This window comes from Canis lupus, chromosome 18 (genome assembly GCF_011100685.1).
Source record: "Canis lupus familiaris isolate Mischka breed German Shepherd chromosome 18, alternate assembly UU_Cfam_GSD_1.0, whole genome shotgun sequence".
Classification (NCBI taxonomy): Eukaryota; Metazoa; Chordata; class Mammalia; order Carnivora; family Canidae; genus Canis; species Canis lupus.
In genome coordinates, this window is record NC_049239.1 from 33757245 (window position 1) to 33771213 (window position 13969).

At 55.2% G+C, this 13969-nt stretch overlaps 1 protein-coding gene across 2 annotated transcripts in view; it reads left to right on the plus strand.

The window, feature by feature from the left end:
* ELF5 (E74 like ETS transcription factor 5) overlaps positions 1–13969 on the plus strand; it is a 33028-nt gene that overhangs the window by 16609 nt on the left and 2450 nt on the right. For both annotated transcript variants that reach the window (XM_038563045.1, XM_038563046.1), the window contains 3 exons: positions 955–1188; positions 4655–4705; positions 12620–12688. In XM_038563045.1, the coding sequence (XP_038418973.1) occupies positions 955–1188; positions 4655–4705; positions 12620–12688 (354 nt within the window). The remainder of the gene's footprint in view (positions 1–954; positions 1189–4654; positions 4706–12619; positions 12689–13969) is intronic.

Genomic DNA, 13969 nt, shown 5'->3' on the forward strand with positions numbered 1-13969 from the left:
AACCAACCCCCCTTCCCACTGCTCTCTTCCTCAGAGGAGGCCGCTGTGGCGATCCAAGCTCTGCTGGCCTCTGGGCAACGTCTCACCAGTTTGAGGCCCTCGGCACAGGATGACGAGAGGCAGCGCACCGACCAGTAGCTGGTGTTGGCAACTGTCCGTGAGAGCAGAGGGAGTCAAGTCAGCCTCAGACTGTGCCTGGCACACAATAGGCATTTTTTTTAAAGATTTTATTTATTTATTCATGAGAGACACACAGAGAGAGGCAGAGACACAGGCAGAGGGAGAAGCAGGCTCCATGCGGGGAGCCCGATGCGGGACTCGATCCCAGGACCCCAGGATCACGACCTGGGCCAAAGGCAGACGCTCAACCCTTAAGCTCTGCCAGGGGCCCCATAACAGGCATTTAGTAACTATTGAATTGGTTGATAGTACTCAGGGCACTCCGCAGCCTATACCCATTAACTCCAAACTGCATGACAGCCCTGTAAAAATACCTATTTTACAGATGAGGAAACTGAGGCTTAACTGTCTGTGGACCCTGCCCAGGTCAAAAGCAGGCAAACTCGGGTTTGAGCCCAGGCTTGGCCGGCTCCAAAGGCTGTGTTCTTGATACCCTGTTGTCTGAAACCGAACCCCTGCAGGGCCCCATCCTTCCCTTTCTCCTCTAATCTCCCGCTTTCCAAGCACCAAACCTAGGCCCCGGGCATGCCCGAGCCATGGCGGGGTTCCTCGCCATTCCTCCTCTCGCCTGCCCCGAGGCCCACCCAGAAGATCCAGTCTCCTGTGGTTTTTATGGTGGAATAGGATAACCTGGGCCCCCAGAGAACACACCCCAAACCAGAGGCACTTATGACTCACAGGCGAGGGATGTGGATGCTGATAGAACGGGGGCCTCCCTCTGGGGCGCCTCTGGAGGCCTTCCGGGGGCCCTCACTTCTCTCTCTTCGGACGCAGCCTGTGACTCCTACTGGACGTCCGTCCACCCCGAGTACTGGACCAAGCGCCACGTCTGGGAATGGCTCCAGTTCTGCTGCGACCAGTACAAGCTGGATGCCAACTGCATCTCTTTCTGCCACTTCAACGTCAGCGGCCTGCAGCTGTGCAGCATGACGCAGGAGGAGTTCGTCGAGGCGGCCGGCATCTGCGGGGAGTACCTCTACTTCATCCTCCAGAACATCCGCTCGCAAGGTCAGTGTGGGGGGGAGGGGCGGGCCTCCGCGGGGGGGCCCCAGGGTTGGGACCCGATGAACCTGCCGTGTGACTCACGCAGCAACAAACCAACCAACCCACCTCAGGCACTGGGACTCTCTATTAACCGAGATCCCCTTCTCCCAAATCTCTACAATCCCTGGAAGTTCTCCTTTGCTAGAATTAGAGCTTGGAGGCCAAAGGGAGCGAGTTGCAAGGAAGCCAGCTGAGTACTTTTTTACACCGGGAGAGAAAACCTAAAAAGATCTTCAGGAACCAGGCAGATGCAGCAAAGGAATGTGTGATGGTAATTAAGACCTGCCAGCAGGAGGCATGGAAAAAAAGGGGTTTCTGCTTGACTTTCCATTAAGCAGAAGGAGAAGAAAATTAACTAGACCCTTTGCCTTCCTGTTTCCAGAAGAGTCTGATTAAGGAGCATTAGCGCTTTCCTGACGGCCCAGGAGCAAGCGGCCGGAAGGTGGCGCCAGTGGCATTATGTAACGTCTCAACCTGCCCGAGCCCCAGTGCTGAGGAACAGGTGTTCTCAGAGCAGGAAGGGTTTTTTGGTTTTCTGGGGTTTTTTTTGGTTTTTGTTTTTTGGGGTTTTTTGGGGGTTTTTTTTGTTTGTTTGTTTTTTGGTTTTTGAGACCATATAATTCAATTTTGAGACCAGATAAAGGTCACACGGCACACAGGGCTGATTGGTGGAGAGTCCGCACAAAGCAAGGGCTTTGAGTTCAGCCAGCCCTGTGCTCCAGCCTGGACTCCAACACTCCGGAGCCTCAGGTGCTCTGGCAAAGGGCTTGCCCTCTCCCAACCTCCACCGCCTCGTCCGTACATTGGGATAATAGCGCGCACCTTGGCAGGTGACAGGATTCCAGGAAACATGACCTGGAGCAGCACACAAAGATCCAAATGCCGTAAATGGCAGCTGTTTTTGTCATTATGAATATAACCCAGGGGGGAGACGGTTTTTAAAAATAAAGGAAACACGTCTCAGTTCAATGTGAAGAAAGACTTTTCCAAAAGTTAGCACCATTTTGGGGGTGGGGGGGTGGGAAGACTGGTTCAGAAGGTACTAAAGGTAGGAAGCTCCCCATCCCTGGAGATAATCAAGCAGTCGACTAGCCCCCTGACGGATGGGGATGCCGTGGCAGGGATTCCTGCTTGGGGCAGAGGACAGTCCAGCCCTAAGATATGTTGTTCTTCCCCCTCATAGTCCTGAGGGTGGGAAAGCCATGGAGGCTGGTCCTGGGGCCCTTCTCAGCTTCTGCCCTGGGGACCACGACCCACCAGGGACGAGGGAGGGACAAACAGGCCTGCCGTCCGTTGTTGGACAGTCTTGGCCTCGTGACAGCCAGGGACAGCACCGTGCCGGGAGCAGCGGCCCTCCCTGCTGCTCCTGCAGGGGACAGTCCGAGGGCAGCAGGGCAGCTCAGGGAGGAGCTCCGGCTCCTTTCAGACCCTCTGAGGGAGCCGCTTCGCCTCTGGACCCCGGGGCCCCGGAGAGGGAGGTCGTCCGTCCTGGAAGAGGATGCGGCCTGGTGTGGCCAGGCTTCTCCAAACATCGCATCCGTCAAGTTGTGCTGGGGTCCCTCGCGTGGGCGCCTCCCCTCCCGGGTACCTGGCACCTCCCCGAGGCCCTGTTCCTGGCCCTATTCCGTTCCCTCAGGGTCTGTGCAAAACATGCCAAACACGCTTGGGTTTTTTTCTTTTTTTGTTTTGTTTTTTTTTTTAGAATTGATTTATTTATGAGAGAGAGAGAGAGAGAGAGGCAGAGACACAGGCAGAGGGAGAAGCAGGCTCCATGCAGGGAGCCCGACATGGGATTCGATCCTGGGTCTCCAGGATCAGGCCCTGGGCCGAAGGTGGCACTAAACCGCTGGGCCACCGGGACTGCCCCCAAACATGCTTGCTATCCTGAGGGACCCCTGGGGTCACAAAGCCAACTCCAGGGGTCCGGTTTCCGGCTCCTTACCGTTTTAAGCAGTAAAACCGCCCACGCTGCAGTTCCCCCTGAAGTGGTCGTCAAGCAGGGATGTTCACTGCGTGTCGTGTATCGAAACACACGTACTATGACCAGAGTTTACCGTGTCCCAACGTGCCCAGGACACGCTGTTTGCACCTGTTACCGCAGACTCATTATTCTTAGCGCTAGGTTTTGTTCTCCAAAGCGGCTGCATTTGTACAGGGAACTATCTGGAGCTCCGGCCACTGCCTAGTGCAGGCCTTCTAGGACCGCCTAGGATTGATCAGGACTCTGGCAGGACAGGACACAGGACAGTAAGTCTGGGCAGCAGGGACAGCTACAGGGCAGTGTAGGGCCCAGTGAGCCGTCTGGCCCAGAAGGTATTTCAGAGGGATCCAAGGGGCCCAGGAACGCAGGGACACTGGTCGCTGGAAGGGGAAGGGGAGGGCAGGGGGAGGGCAGGGGCCATGGGTGGCTTCCACAGTCGGGGTGGAGTGGGTCCCTCGCGGGCCAGTCTTTTCCGTTCTCGGGTGGCCTTCTGGGCAGAGCGCGCCGAGCAGACCAGGACCGATCAGTGGGCGTGAGCTGTTACAGATGTGCCCTGTTCCAGGCTCCTCAGTCACTGGAAATTAGTCCCCACACCGGACACCGAGCCTGCAAACAGGTGTCCCTTGGCCTGTGCTGCTACGTGGGAACTTGATCGGAAACTCTCAGTTCACCCCCAGCCCACCCCATTCTTCAGAGGAGTAAACCGAGGCCCCGACACAGTCTCCCAAACCCTTATTACAGCCTCTCAGCGGGCCCTGCTTTCCTCTTGGCCTCCTACGTGCATCTCCCCCTTTGATCAGCGGGTCATAGGCATTCCGGTCCCCAAAGGATGAGAGGCCCCATCGCAGATCACAGACCCTGCGAGCCCAAGGGGAACTCTCTCGGTGGTACTTTTGTCACCTGTCGCCAGTAAGGAACAGGAGCCCAGAGACTGAGCAACTGGCAAGGTCACACTGGGGTCAGTGACGCAGCCCAGCTCAGGGCCCAGGCCCACTTGGAAAGTCTTGAGGCTGCTGGGATGCCTGGCCCTGGGGCCCTCTCCGGGAGGCCTTTAAAAACCAGGAGATGGTCATCTCTCAAAGGTGGCTTCAGGTGGCCCAGTAAGTCAGGTGGCCTCCAAGGTTCTTTTTTTTTTTTTATAAAGATTGTATTTATTTATTCATGAGAGACACGGAGAGAGAGAGAGAGGCAGAGACACAGGCAGAGGGAGAAGCAGGCTCCATGCAGGGAGCCAGATGTGGGACTCGATCCCAGGACCCCGGGATCACGACCTGAGCTGAAGACAGACACTCAAACCACTGAGCCACCCAGGTGCCCCATGCAAACTTCTTTCTGAATTAAACTTCCCCGCAGAGGGGACGGTTGCCCCCCTTCTCCCCGCACCCCCTCCTCCGGCCAGGGAAACCAGGACAGCGTGGTGCGGTTTGTGGACTCATTTTTCCTTCCCAGGTTACTCCTTCTTCACCGACACCGAGGAGACCAAGGCTGCCATCAAAGACTGTAAGTAACCAGGTGCGAGCGGCCCAAGGTGCGCCAAGGCTGCCGGTGGGCGCACGGGCTTGATGGTTCTGTTTTGACCACGACTGACAAGTTGATGACCGAGAGCGGTCACGGACCAGGAGCAGGCAGCAGGGAGAAATGGGTGGGCAGAGAGCATGGGGCTTGGGTCTGTGGCTTCCTCGTCCTCCGCCCAGACTCAGTTTCCCCATCTGTAAAATGGAGCCACCCTCGCCGGTTGCGGCGCATTGGAGAAACTGCGCACCTGAAGCTGGCGACGTGGATGCGCCAAACGCTGCCACGCGTGAGCAACAGTAGTGGTGATTACTAACCCCCGGGCCCTGCCGCTGAGAAGTGTCTCCGAAGATCCGAGCTCACCAACCTTTTTAATTATAAGGTGATGGAGGAGCTCTGGCGACCCTGCTGATTTTGAGAGTTAACGCCGTCTCACTTTGGCAGATAGAGAAGGTTTAGGAAATGGAACTTTAGAGTTTTCCTTTTTTTTTTTTTTTTTAAAGATGATGACGATTGTTGCTTTTCTTTTCTTTTTTTTTTTAATTTTTTATTCATTTATGATAGTCACAGAGAGAGAGAGAGAGGCAGAGACACAGGCAGAGGGAGAAGCAGGCTCCATGCACCGGGAGCCTGATGTGGGATTTGATCCCGGATCTCCAGGATCGCGCCCTGGGCCAAAGGCAGGCGCCAAACCGCTGCGCCACCCAGGGATCCCCGATTGTTGCTTTTCATTACTGAGTGCCACACGATGGCCTGGCCTGGGGACCAGCAGGAGACACAGGTCCTAGGCAGGCCCCGCCCTCCATGGGCTTCACCCCTTCATCCACAGAGGGAGGACAGGGCATGTGGGGCTCCCGAGGCCTCTGAGGGGCAGACACAGATGGCTGGTTTCTTTTTTTTAATTTAATTTTATTTTTTTAGATGGATAGTTTCTTAGGACTTATTTTTTCGGTCCTGAAAGTCCCAGCAATCAACTGAGGGTTCAGGTTATTTGGTTAACGAAGGTTTATTCGCCCAGGGTTTCAGCACAGGAAGCGCTGCATCCATAAAGCACACAGGGCAGGCTCGCAGAGGCCCGTGTGCCCCCTAGACCCCAGCGGCGGCCCCAGGAGCGGCTCTGCCTCCCATGAGGGTCCCCACACACTGCGGCCGCGGGGTAGGGCCTCTCCTGCCCGTGAGCAGTGCTCCCATCGAGCTTCCTGGCTCTGCCTTCATCCCCTCCCCTCCATCCACAGCAGTCTGCGGGGTACGAACCCTGCTGTGTCCACCCAGCCCAGTCCAGGCAAAGCCCCCCGAAGAAACGAGCCCACTGAGGCCCGGCGGGAGGACGGGGGTTGCATTACTGTCTAAAGGCTTGAACCCAGGGCAGGCGTTTGCCGTCCTCCTAAGCAGCAGTGAGTCTGACCTGCCCAAACTGTTCTCAGTGAGTGTCTCCACCTATGAATGGGTCCTTCTGCCCGCCTGCCTCCCTCACGGCTAGGAAGAGATAGCGTGACCCAGAGGTTCTGTAGACGAAGTGGTTACCTGAGTATAGAACCAGGCCCTATGAGACTCCTTGCTATAATAATAATAATAGTAATAATAATAATAATAATAATGGCCTCTAGCGTTTCCTGAGCACCTACCACGAGCCAGGCCCTGTGCTAGAATCCTTACTAACCTTCATTCAGGTAATCTTCCCCAAAACCCTATAAGACCTCGTACCCCATAAGAACTAAAGCTTAGAGGTTAAAGGGGACAAGGTTAGGAAGGTGACAGATAACTCAGGTGTGTCTTAACTCTTTCCTCCTCTCATCCATTCCTTTTTCTTCCGTTTTCATTGATTCATTCACTCACTCATTCATTCATTCCACAAACATTCTTCGAACACCTACCATGCGCCAGGCCCAGGCACCTGCTCCGCGCCATGGCCGCAGTGATGAGCACCACTCTGGTGTTTCCCTCATAAAGCAAGGGAGGGAGAGAGAGATTAAGCAAATAATCCCCGTAATAAATGTGTAATGGCTAAGGATGATGATACCACGAAGGAAAAGGACAGGGTGCTGTGTGTGGGGGAAGGACAACAGGTTGCCTTTCAATTAGGGTTGAGGGGAGACTTCCTGGAGGAAGAGCTATTTAAACTAAGCCTAAAGGATGAGCAGAAGTTAGCCAGGAAGAGGGAAGAAAAGGGTACAGGGAATGAGTGACAAGTGCAAAGGCCCTGAGGTGGGAACAGTTTGGGAGCCCGGGAGAAAGAAGCAAAAAACTAACACTGGGAGGCTCAGTGCAGTAACCAGCAGCCGCATGGGGCCGTTAAGGTCAATTAAAACTAGATGAAGTTAAAATTCAGCTGCTGAGTCACACTAGCCACCTTCCAAGTGCTCGATAGCAGCAGGTAGCTAGTGGCCACCACGTAGGATGGCTCAGATTTCCATCATCATAGTAAGTTCTTTTGGACGGCGACTTGGTAGGTCATGGGCAAGGTCAGCCGAGGGAGGGGTGGGGGCGGAGATCAAGAGCAGGACAGGAGCAGGTCACAGCGTTTGGGTGTGGACTTCATCCTGAGCAGGCTGGGAGGAAACAGTAAGGCCCCGTCAGCATTTTAAGAAGATCCCCTGGATGGCCGTGCGAGTCTGGGTCCCGAGGGAGCCCAGCTGGGGGCTGCTGTCCAGGTGGTGGTGGCCCCGACCAGGTGGTGGGAAGGATGGAGAGATGTTTCTGGAGGCAGAGGTGGTGGTAAGACAGGGGTTCTCAGCTGGCATCTCTAGAGACTAACCCTGCGCCACGGCCGCCGCCCCAGGCTTTACCAGGGCAGCCCCGGCCCTGCCTTCTCCAATGAGGAGGCACAATTTCTAGACTGAACTCGAGGTCAAGGGGTCCGGTGAGTACACCGGAAAGCAGCTCCACGGCTCTGCCAAATTGCGCCTCCACTGCCACAGCCAGGAACCCGTGGCCTTCCTGCCAGGCCCGTGCGCCCCCTACCCCCCGGCTCTCCCCCAGCTCTCCTGAAACAGAAACCCTAGCATGTAGTTTAATAAGCTTGAGGACAACGGACTGACTATACAATCAGTGAGCCCGTTCTAGAAATCCAGGGCATCTGATCACGATGCCTATGGCCCAGGTGACACGGCACAATCTCAGACACCCCCCAACACGGGAGTGAGATGTGCCAGCCAGAGGCCAAAGCCTGGCCAGCGAGACATCCTGGGGTGGCAGGCAACGCTGCCATCAGCCTGCAGTGCAGATTAACATCTGTCCTGCCCGCCCGTGCAACACTGTGCCCAGCGCGGTGCCAGGCGGAGCGCTTTCCGTACTTTAACCCATTTAAGCCCCATCGTAACTCCATTCGGTAGTACCGTTGCCCCCATTTGCATCTGAGGAAACCAGAAGAGCAATAACGTGCAAGGAAGCACACGGGTGGGATCCCAACTCGTTTTCCCGATGTCCGTGCTCGTAGGCATTGGCCATGCACCACACACCTGCGTGCATGAGACCATGTACACGCACACACACGCGGGTGCACGGACCCCGGACCCTCCTTTTCGTTCTGCTGCCCCCTCAGCTGGGCCCCAAGGCCCACGGCTCGGCCGGGTCTGGGTCCAGCTCCGCAGTGAGCCAGACAACAAGATGACGGGCGCGTAGGACCCGCCGAAGGGGCACGGGCCCAGCCAGCTCCGAAGCTGTCGGGCACCCCGCGACACACGCCGGCCACGCTGCGGCCACCCCTTCCCACCCACCCCCCCCAGAAATGCCAGACCACGCAGCCTGCAGGCCCAGGTCACCTCCCGCCCTGCACCCTCCTCCCGCGGGGAGCGAGGCCCGTGGCAGCACCGGCTCGGGGGGCGACGAGAGGCCTTGGGACCCTCCGGCCGCGGCCGACGACTGGCACACCTCAGCAGCATCTGGTCCCGAGGGAACCCCACAGCCACACGCGGCGGGGAGTCTCGGGCACAGCCCGGCCGCGGGGCCACATCCCAGGGGAAGACAGTTCTGAGTCCAGGGGGGCTGTCCCCTGGCCCCCCGAGGCACCGCGGCCACCCCGCGGCCACCCCCCCGCCGAGCAAAGGCCACCCCCACCCAGGACCACAAGCAGCACCAAAGCCACGGTGGGGACCTGGGGGCAGAGGCCACAGGAATCACAGGGATGCCTCGGGCAGGACCCTGAGCCAAGACCCCTGATCTGCAGTGCCCGGGGGGTCGCGGGGGCTCCAAGGGTCGCCTCCTCCCTCCGCCTTCTTGCAAGCTTGCCGGCTGCTCACAGGTTCGTGATCCACCTGGTGTGTCTCCCCCTCACTTGCTTTCTCCCTTCTTGGAAGATCGGCTTCGAGCAACGTCAGGTCCCCTCTGCGGCCCGCGTGGTCCTCTGGGGTCCGCACCTACCGCCCGGCGCGGGGCCCACCTTTCGGCAGCAGCGCGGTGCCAGGCTAGCTCGGCTGGGGCGGGGGGTGGGGGGACCCCGCAGGCCGAAGACGGTGTTGATCTCATCGTTCTTTCCAGATGACAGGCACTGTCACTGCTAGAGCCGAGGCCCTGAGGTCGGCCTGCCGGGAGCTGGGCTCCACGCTGGCCGGGCCCGGGACCCGAACCGAGCCCCCCAGACTCCCCGGGGCTCACTGCTTGCCCGCCGGTGGCCCCGCATCAGGGAGTCCCCTCTGCTGGCTCTAATTGAATAGGGCACTGCTGCTCCCCACCCCTGCTTCGCCACTGTTTCCCCGCCCCAGCCGCTTCAATATTCTCAGCGTTGATCACGCACCGAGATCGCCCACATTTGCTTGTTCATTAGATGTTCTTTTTTTTTTTTTTTTAAGATTCTATTTATTTATTCATGATAGACATAGAGTGAGAGAGAGAAGCAGAGACACAGGCAGAGGGAGAAGCAGGCTTCATGCAGGGAGCCCGATAGGGACTTGATCCTGGGTCCCCAGGATCACACCCTGGGCCAAAGGCAGATGCTCAACCACCGAGCCCCCCAGGTGGCCCTCGTTAGATGCTCTTATCCACTTGGATGTGAGTCCCCAGGAGGAGAGACATGGCCCAGGGCCTCCGGGGCGTCGGACAGCGGGCACGCGTGGCTCAGGGCTCATGAATGAATGAGCGAGTGGCCTGCAGTGAGCTCCCCGACCTCGCAGTGCTTCCATGTACTTCTGTGTAAAACGGAGATGGGAATAGACGTTCACCACAACACGGCGTGAGACTGAGGGCCTGGCAATACCCAACACTCGACACACTCAGCCAATAATTATTCACGTGGTGTTTTTTGAACACCCACTATGAAAGACAAGATGAAGCAGTAGTTCTGAACAGTAGCTTCGGAACGGGCCCGCTCCGGGTTCAAGCCTCGCCTCCACCACTCTGGGTGAAGCTCTTCTTAAACTCTCTGGGCTCCGACTTCTCTCTCTACAAAATGGAAATAGCACTAGGACCACACCGGGTGGTTGCAGGGATTGAATCAGACAGTGATTCAGGGCCTGCGAAGCACATTAGCAGCACTTGGCAGTTAGTAAGTGCTCCATAGCAGAGCAGAAAAGAGACCAGATCAGTCCTTACCGTGGATGGACTGGTGCCAAGGTGCTCGGGAGCACACGGGTGCTGTGCAACAGGGAGGGTATCTAACCCAGAGGGTAAGTTCAGAGAAGACTTTCCGAAGAGGGCTGGAGAGTGTGGGTCAGCTGCGTGGAAGTGGGGAGCAGGGAGCTATGCAAAGGCCCCGCGGCAGGACAAAGCCAAGCAGCACTGGGACTCTCTGACCCAAGAAAAGGGAAGACATTGGGGGAACAGCAACAGAAAAGGCTAGACTAATGTCCACAATAGCCAAACTGTAGAAGGAGCCTCGGTGTCCATCGAAAGGTGAATGGATAAAGAAGATGTGGTCTATGTATACAATGGAATATTCCTCAGCCATTAGAAACGACAAATACCCACCATTTGCTTCGATGTGGAGGGAACTGGAGGGTATTATGCTGAGTGAAATAAGTCAATCGGAGAAGGACAAACATCATATGGTCTAATACGGGGAATATAAGAAATAGTGAAAGGGAATAAAAGGAAAGGAGAAAAAATGAGTGGGAAATATCAGGGAGGGAGACAGAACATGAGAGACTCCTAACTCGGGGAAACGAACTAGGGGTGGTGGAAAGGGAGATGGGCGGGGGGTGGGGGTGACTGGGTGACTGGCACTGAGGGGGGCACTTGATGGGATGAGCACTGGGTGTTATTCTGTATGTTGGCAAATTGAACACCAATAAAAAATAAATTTATAAAAAAAAACTAAAACAAAAAACAAAAACAAAAAAAAAGAAAAAAAGAAAAGGCTAGACTGCTGAGTGGAGGTCAGTCTGTGCAAGGCCTGACAAACTTGGTGGCCTTCATCCTGGAGACAACAGGGAACCGCTGCAGGCTGGTAAACCAGGGCGTGCCAGGGGCCAGGGGCACCGAGACGGATTGCCCTGGGCAGCAGTGCGGTACGCGGGACGCCATTCCCTGCCTTGACAGCGCACTTGTTCTTCCCTCCGGGGGTTAAGGCGTAGTGTACCTCCTGGACTGTACAGTAAGCATGGTTAGTGTCCAACAGCATCTGGTACAGTGGCTGCTCAATACTACTTCCTGAGCACCTGCTGTATGCCAGACCCTGGGCTAGGTGTTGGGGGGATACATCTGGAAACATAAATCCCTGACTTCTGATGGGAACAGAGAGGGAACTAAGTAAATAAATACACAATACGCTATGTTCAATGGTGATGAATATTGTGGCAAAAAAAAAAAAATAAGAGAAGTGTATCTAGAATGCTGGGCAGGAGTGAGCGAGTATGATTCTACTGAGAAGGTGGCTTTGAGCAAAGACTGAGAGGAGGGCCTGAACCCGTGGATGGCCAAGGAAAGAACACTCGCGGCAGAGGGAGGGCAAGTGCAAAGGCCCCAGGGTGGAAGGTGCAGGGGAGTTTCAGAAAGAGCGGGGAGGCCTGTAGGCTGGAGCACAGGCAGCCAGGGGAGCGGCAGGAGTGTGTGAGATCTGGCATCGCCTTTTTTCTTTCTTTCTTTCTTTTTTTAAATCATATACTCCTTTGAAACAATGCACGGGTCTCAGACTGTTACTTATAGCACGAGTCCTAACGGGGCTCGTATTGAGTTAGTGCCTTGCTTTCTGCTACTCGCTAAGCTCTGGTCTCATGGCTTTTCCTTGTGCCCCTTCTAGGCCGTTCTCCACACACTCGTCAGAGGAGTGTTCTTAAAATGTGGATCTTGTCAAACTGCAAAGTCTTCACTTTACTCTTTGTTTTTTTGTTTGTTTGTTTTTTGCTTTTGTTTTTGTTTTCACTTTACTCTTTGAATAAAACCCCAAGTCCGTACGATGGGCCTGCCAGGACGGGCCCGTGGGCTGTGCCAGCAGCCGGCTTCCCCTCCCCTGGGCACACCGCGAGCCTGCCTCACTGGCTCTCTCTCTCTCTGCTGGGCGTCACGCGTGCTGCTTCCCTCGGGGAGACTCTCACCTCCTCACATCCGCGTAGATGCCTCCTGCACACAGGCCTCCCCACCCACCGCCCGCCGCCCCATCTCAAGTGGGCACTCCGCCCCACCCTTCATTCTCTATCTTGCTTCCTTCATAACACCCACGAGGGCTGACTTGTTTGTGTGACACGTATTGCACCTCGCCCAGGAGTCCTGAAACTCCACGTGCACAGGGAGCGGGGAGGTCTTGTTCTCTCTTATTCCCGGCATGGATCCCAGCACCTGGCACCCAGCAGGTCCCTGGTGCTTGGATACAAATGCCCTCTGAAGGCAAACACCTCCCCCCCGCTAATTTACCCCCCAGAGCACCTCACAGGGTGGGGTCTTTGACCTCAGGGGTGTCCAGGTCACAGGTGCTCACCCTGCGGTGATTTGAGGTCCGACCCATTCCCACTGCTATCCATCATTCTATTGCAGATGCTGATTCTAATTGCTTGAAAACAAGTGGCATCAAAAGCCAAGACTGTCACAGTCAGAGTCGAACGAGTAAGTGTAGAGATGCCATTTCTCGTTGCCCATTCCCTAAGACCATTCAGGAGACGAGGTACTCTGATAAGCTTGGACACTGAGGGCTTGAGTGGCACCGCTTGTTTCCCAAAGAAGACAGCAGATTTGTAATCAAAATTCCACTTCTTTTCACGTGGACATGGTGTCCAAGAATGCAAGTGAGGAGGCAAGGAAGTTTTCTAACCGTGGCGAATCTCTGAGTGAAGGGTTTATTTCTCCTGGTCTACTGAGGGTCCTTCTCTCCTGAGTACTCAGGGACCAACTTGACCGGATGAGCACTGGGTGTTATACTATATGCTGGCAAATCGAACTCCAATAAAAAAATATACAAAAAAAAAAAGGTACTCAGGGACCAGAGGAGGGAAATCACCATGTGTTGGCAGTTCTCTTAGCCTTTCCTGGCCCTAAAACAGACCTACCCGGGGCCGAATCAAGTCTGCCAGGCTTGGTGCCAGTCACTGGATACGGATTACATTATAATCCTCCAACTTCTGCTGTAAGGTAGGTACTCTTCTGATCACATTTTACAGATTACTGGAGAGATTACGATTACAGAGCTAGGAAGAGGTGAATTCCGCACCCAAGCCCAGGGAGTTGGACCCTAGAACCAGCCTTTACCACAACTCTTAGTGGAACAAGACAAATACCACCAGCTTTACTGAAAAACATAACTGTAGGCTTGGTCCACCCAGACAGGTATGGATATGGGATTTTAGTGCAACCTGTCGGAAAGGTCATTTGACTGTCATTTTGTTAATTCTTTTTTTTTTTTTTAATTTTTATTTATTTATTCATGATAGTCACAGAGAGAGAGAGAGAGAGGCAGAGACATAGGCAGAGGGAGAAGCAGGCTCCATGCACCGGGAGCCCAACGTGGGATTCGATCCTGGGTCTCCAGGATCGCGCCCTGGGCCAAAGGCAGGCGCCAAACCGCTGCGCCACCCAGGGATCCCTTGTTAATTCTTTTTAAAAAAAAAAAAGATTTTACTTATTTATTCATGAGAAACACAGAGAGAGAGGCAGAGACAGAGGCAGAGGGAGAAGCAGTTTCCCCGAAGGGAGCCCGATGCGGGACTCGATCCCAGAACCCCGGGATCACACCCTGAGCTGAAAGCAGACACTCAACCACTGAGCCACCCAGGCATCCCGTCATTTTATTAATTCCTAAGAATTAGTCCATTGTTCCACCGAGCAAAGACAGTCTGTGAGCCATGGTGTTCCTAAGTCAGTGTAAATTTGGTGTCCCTATGTGTGCATTTT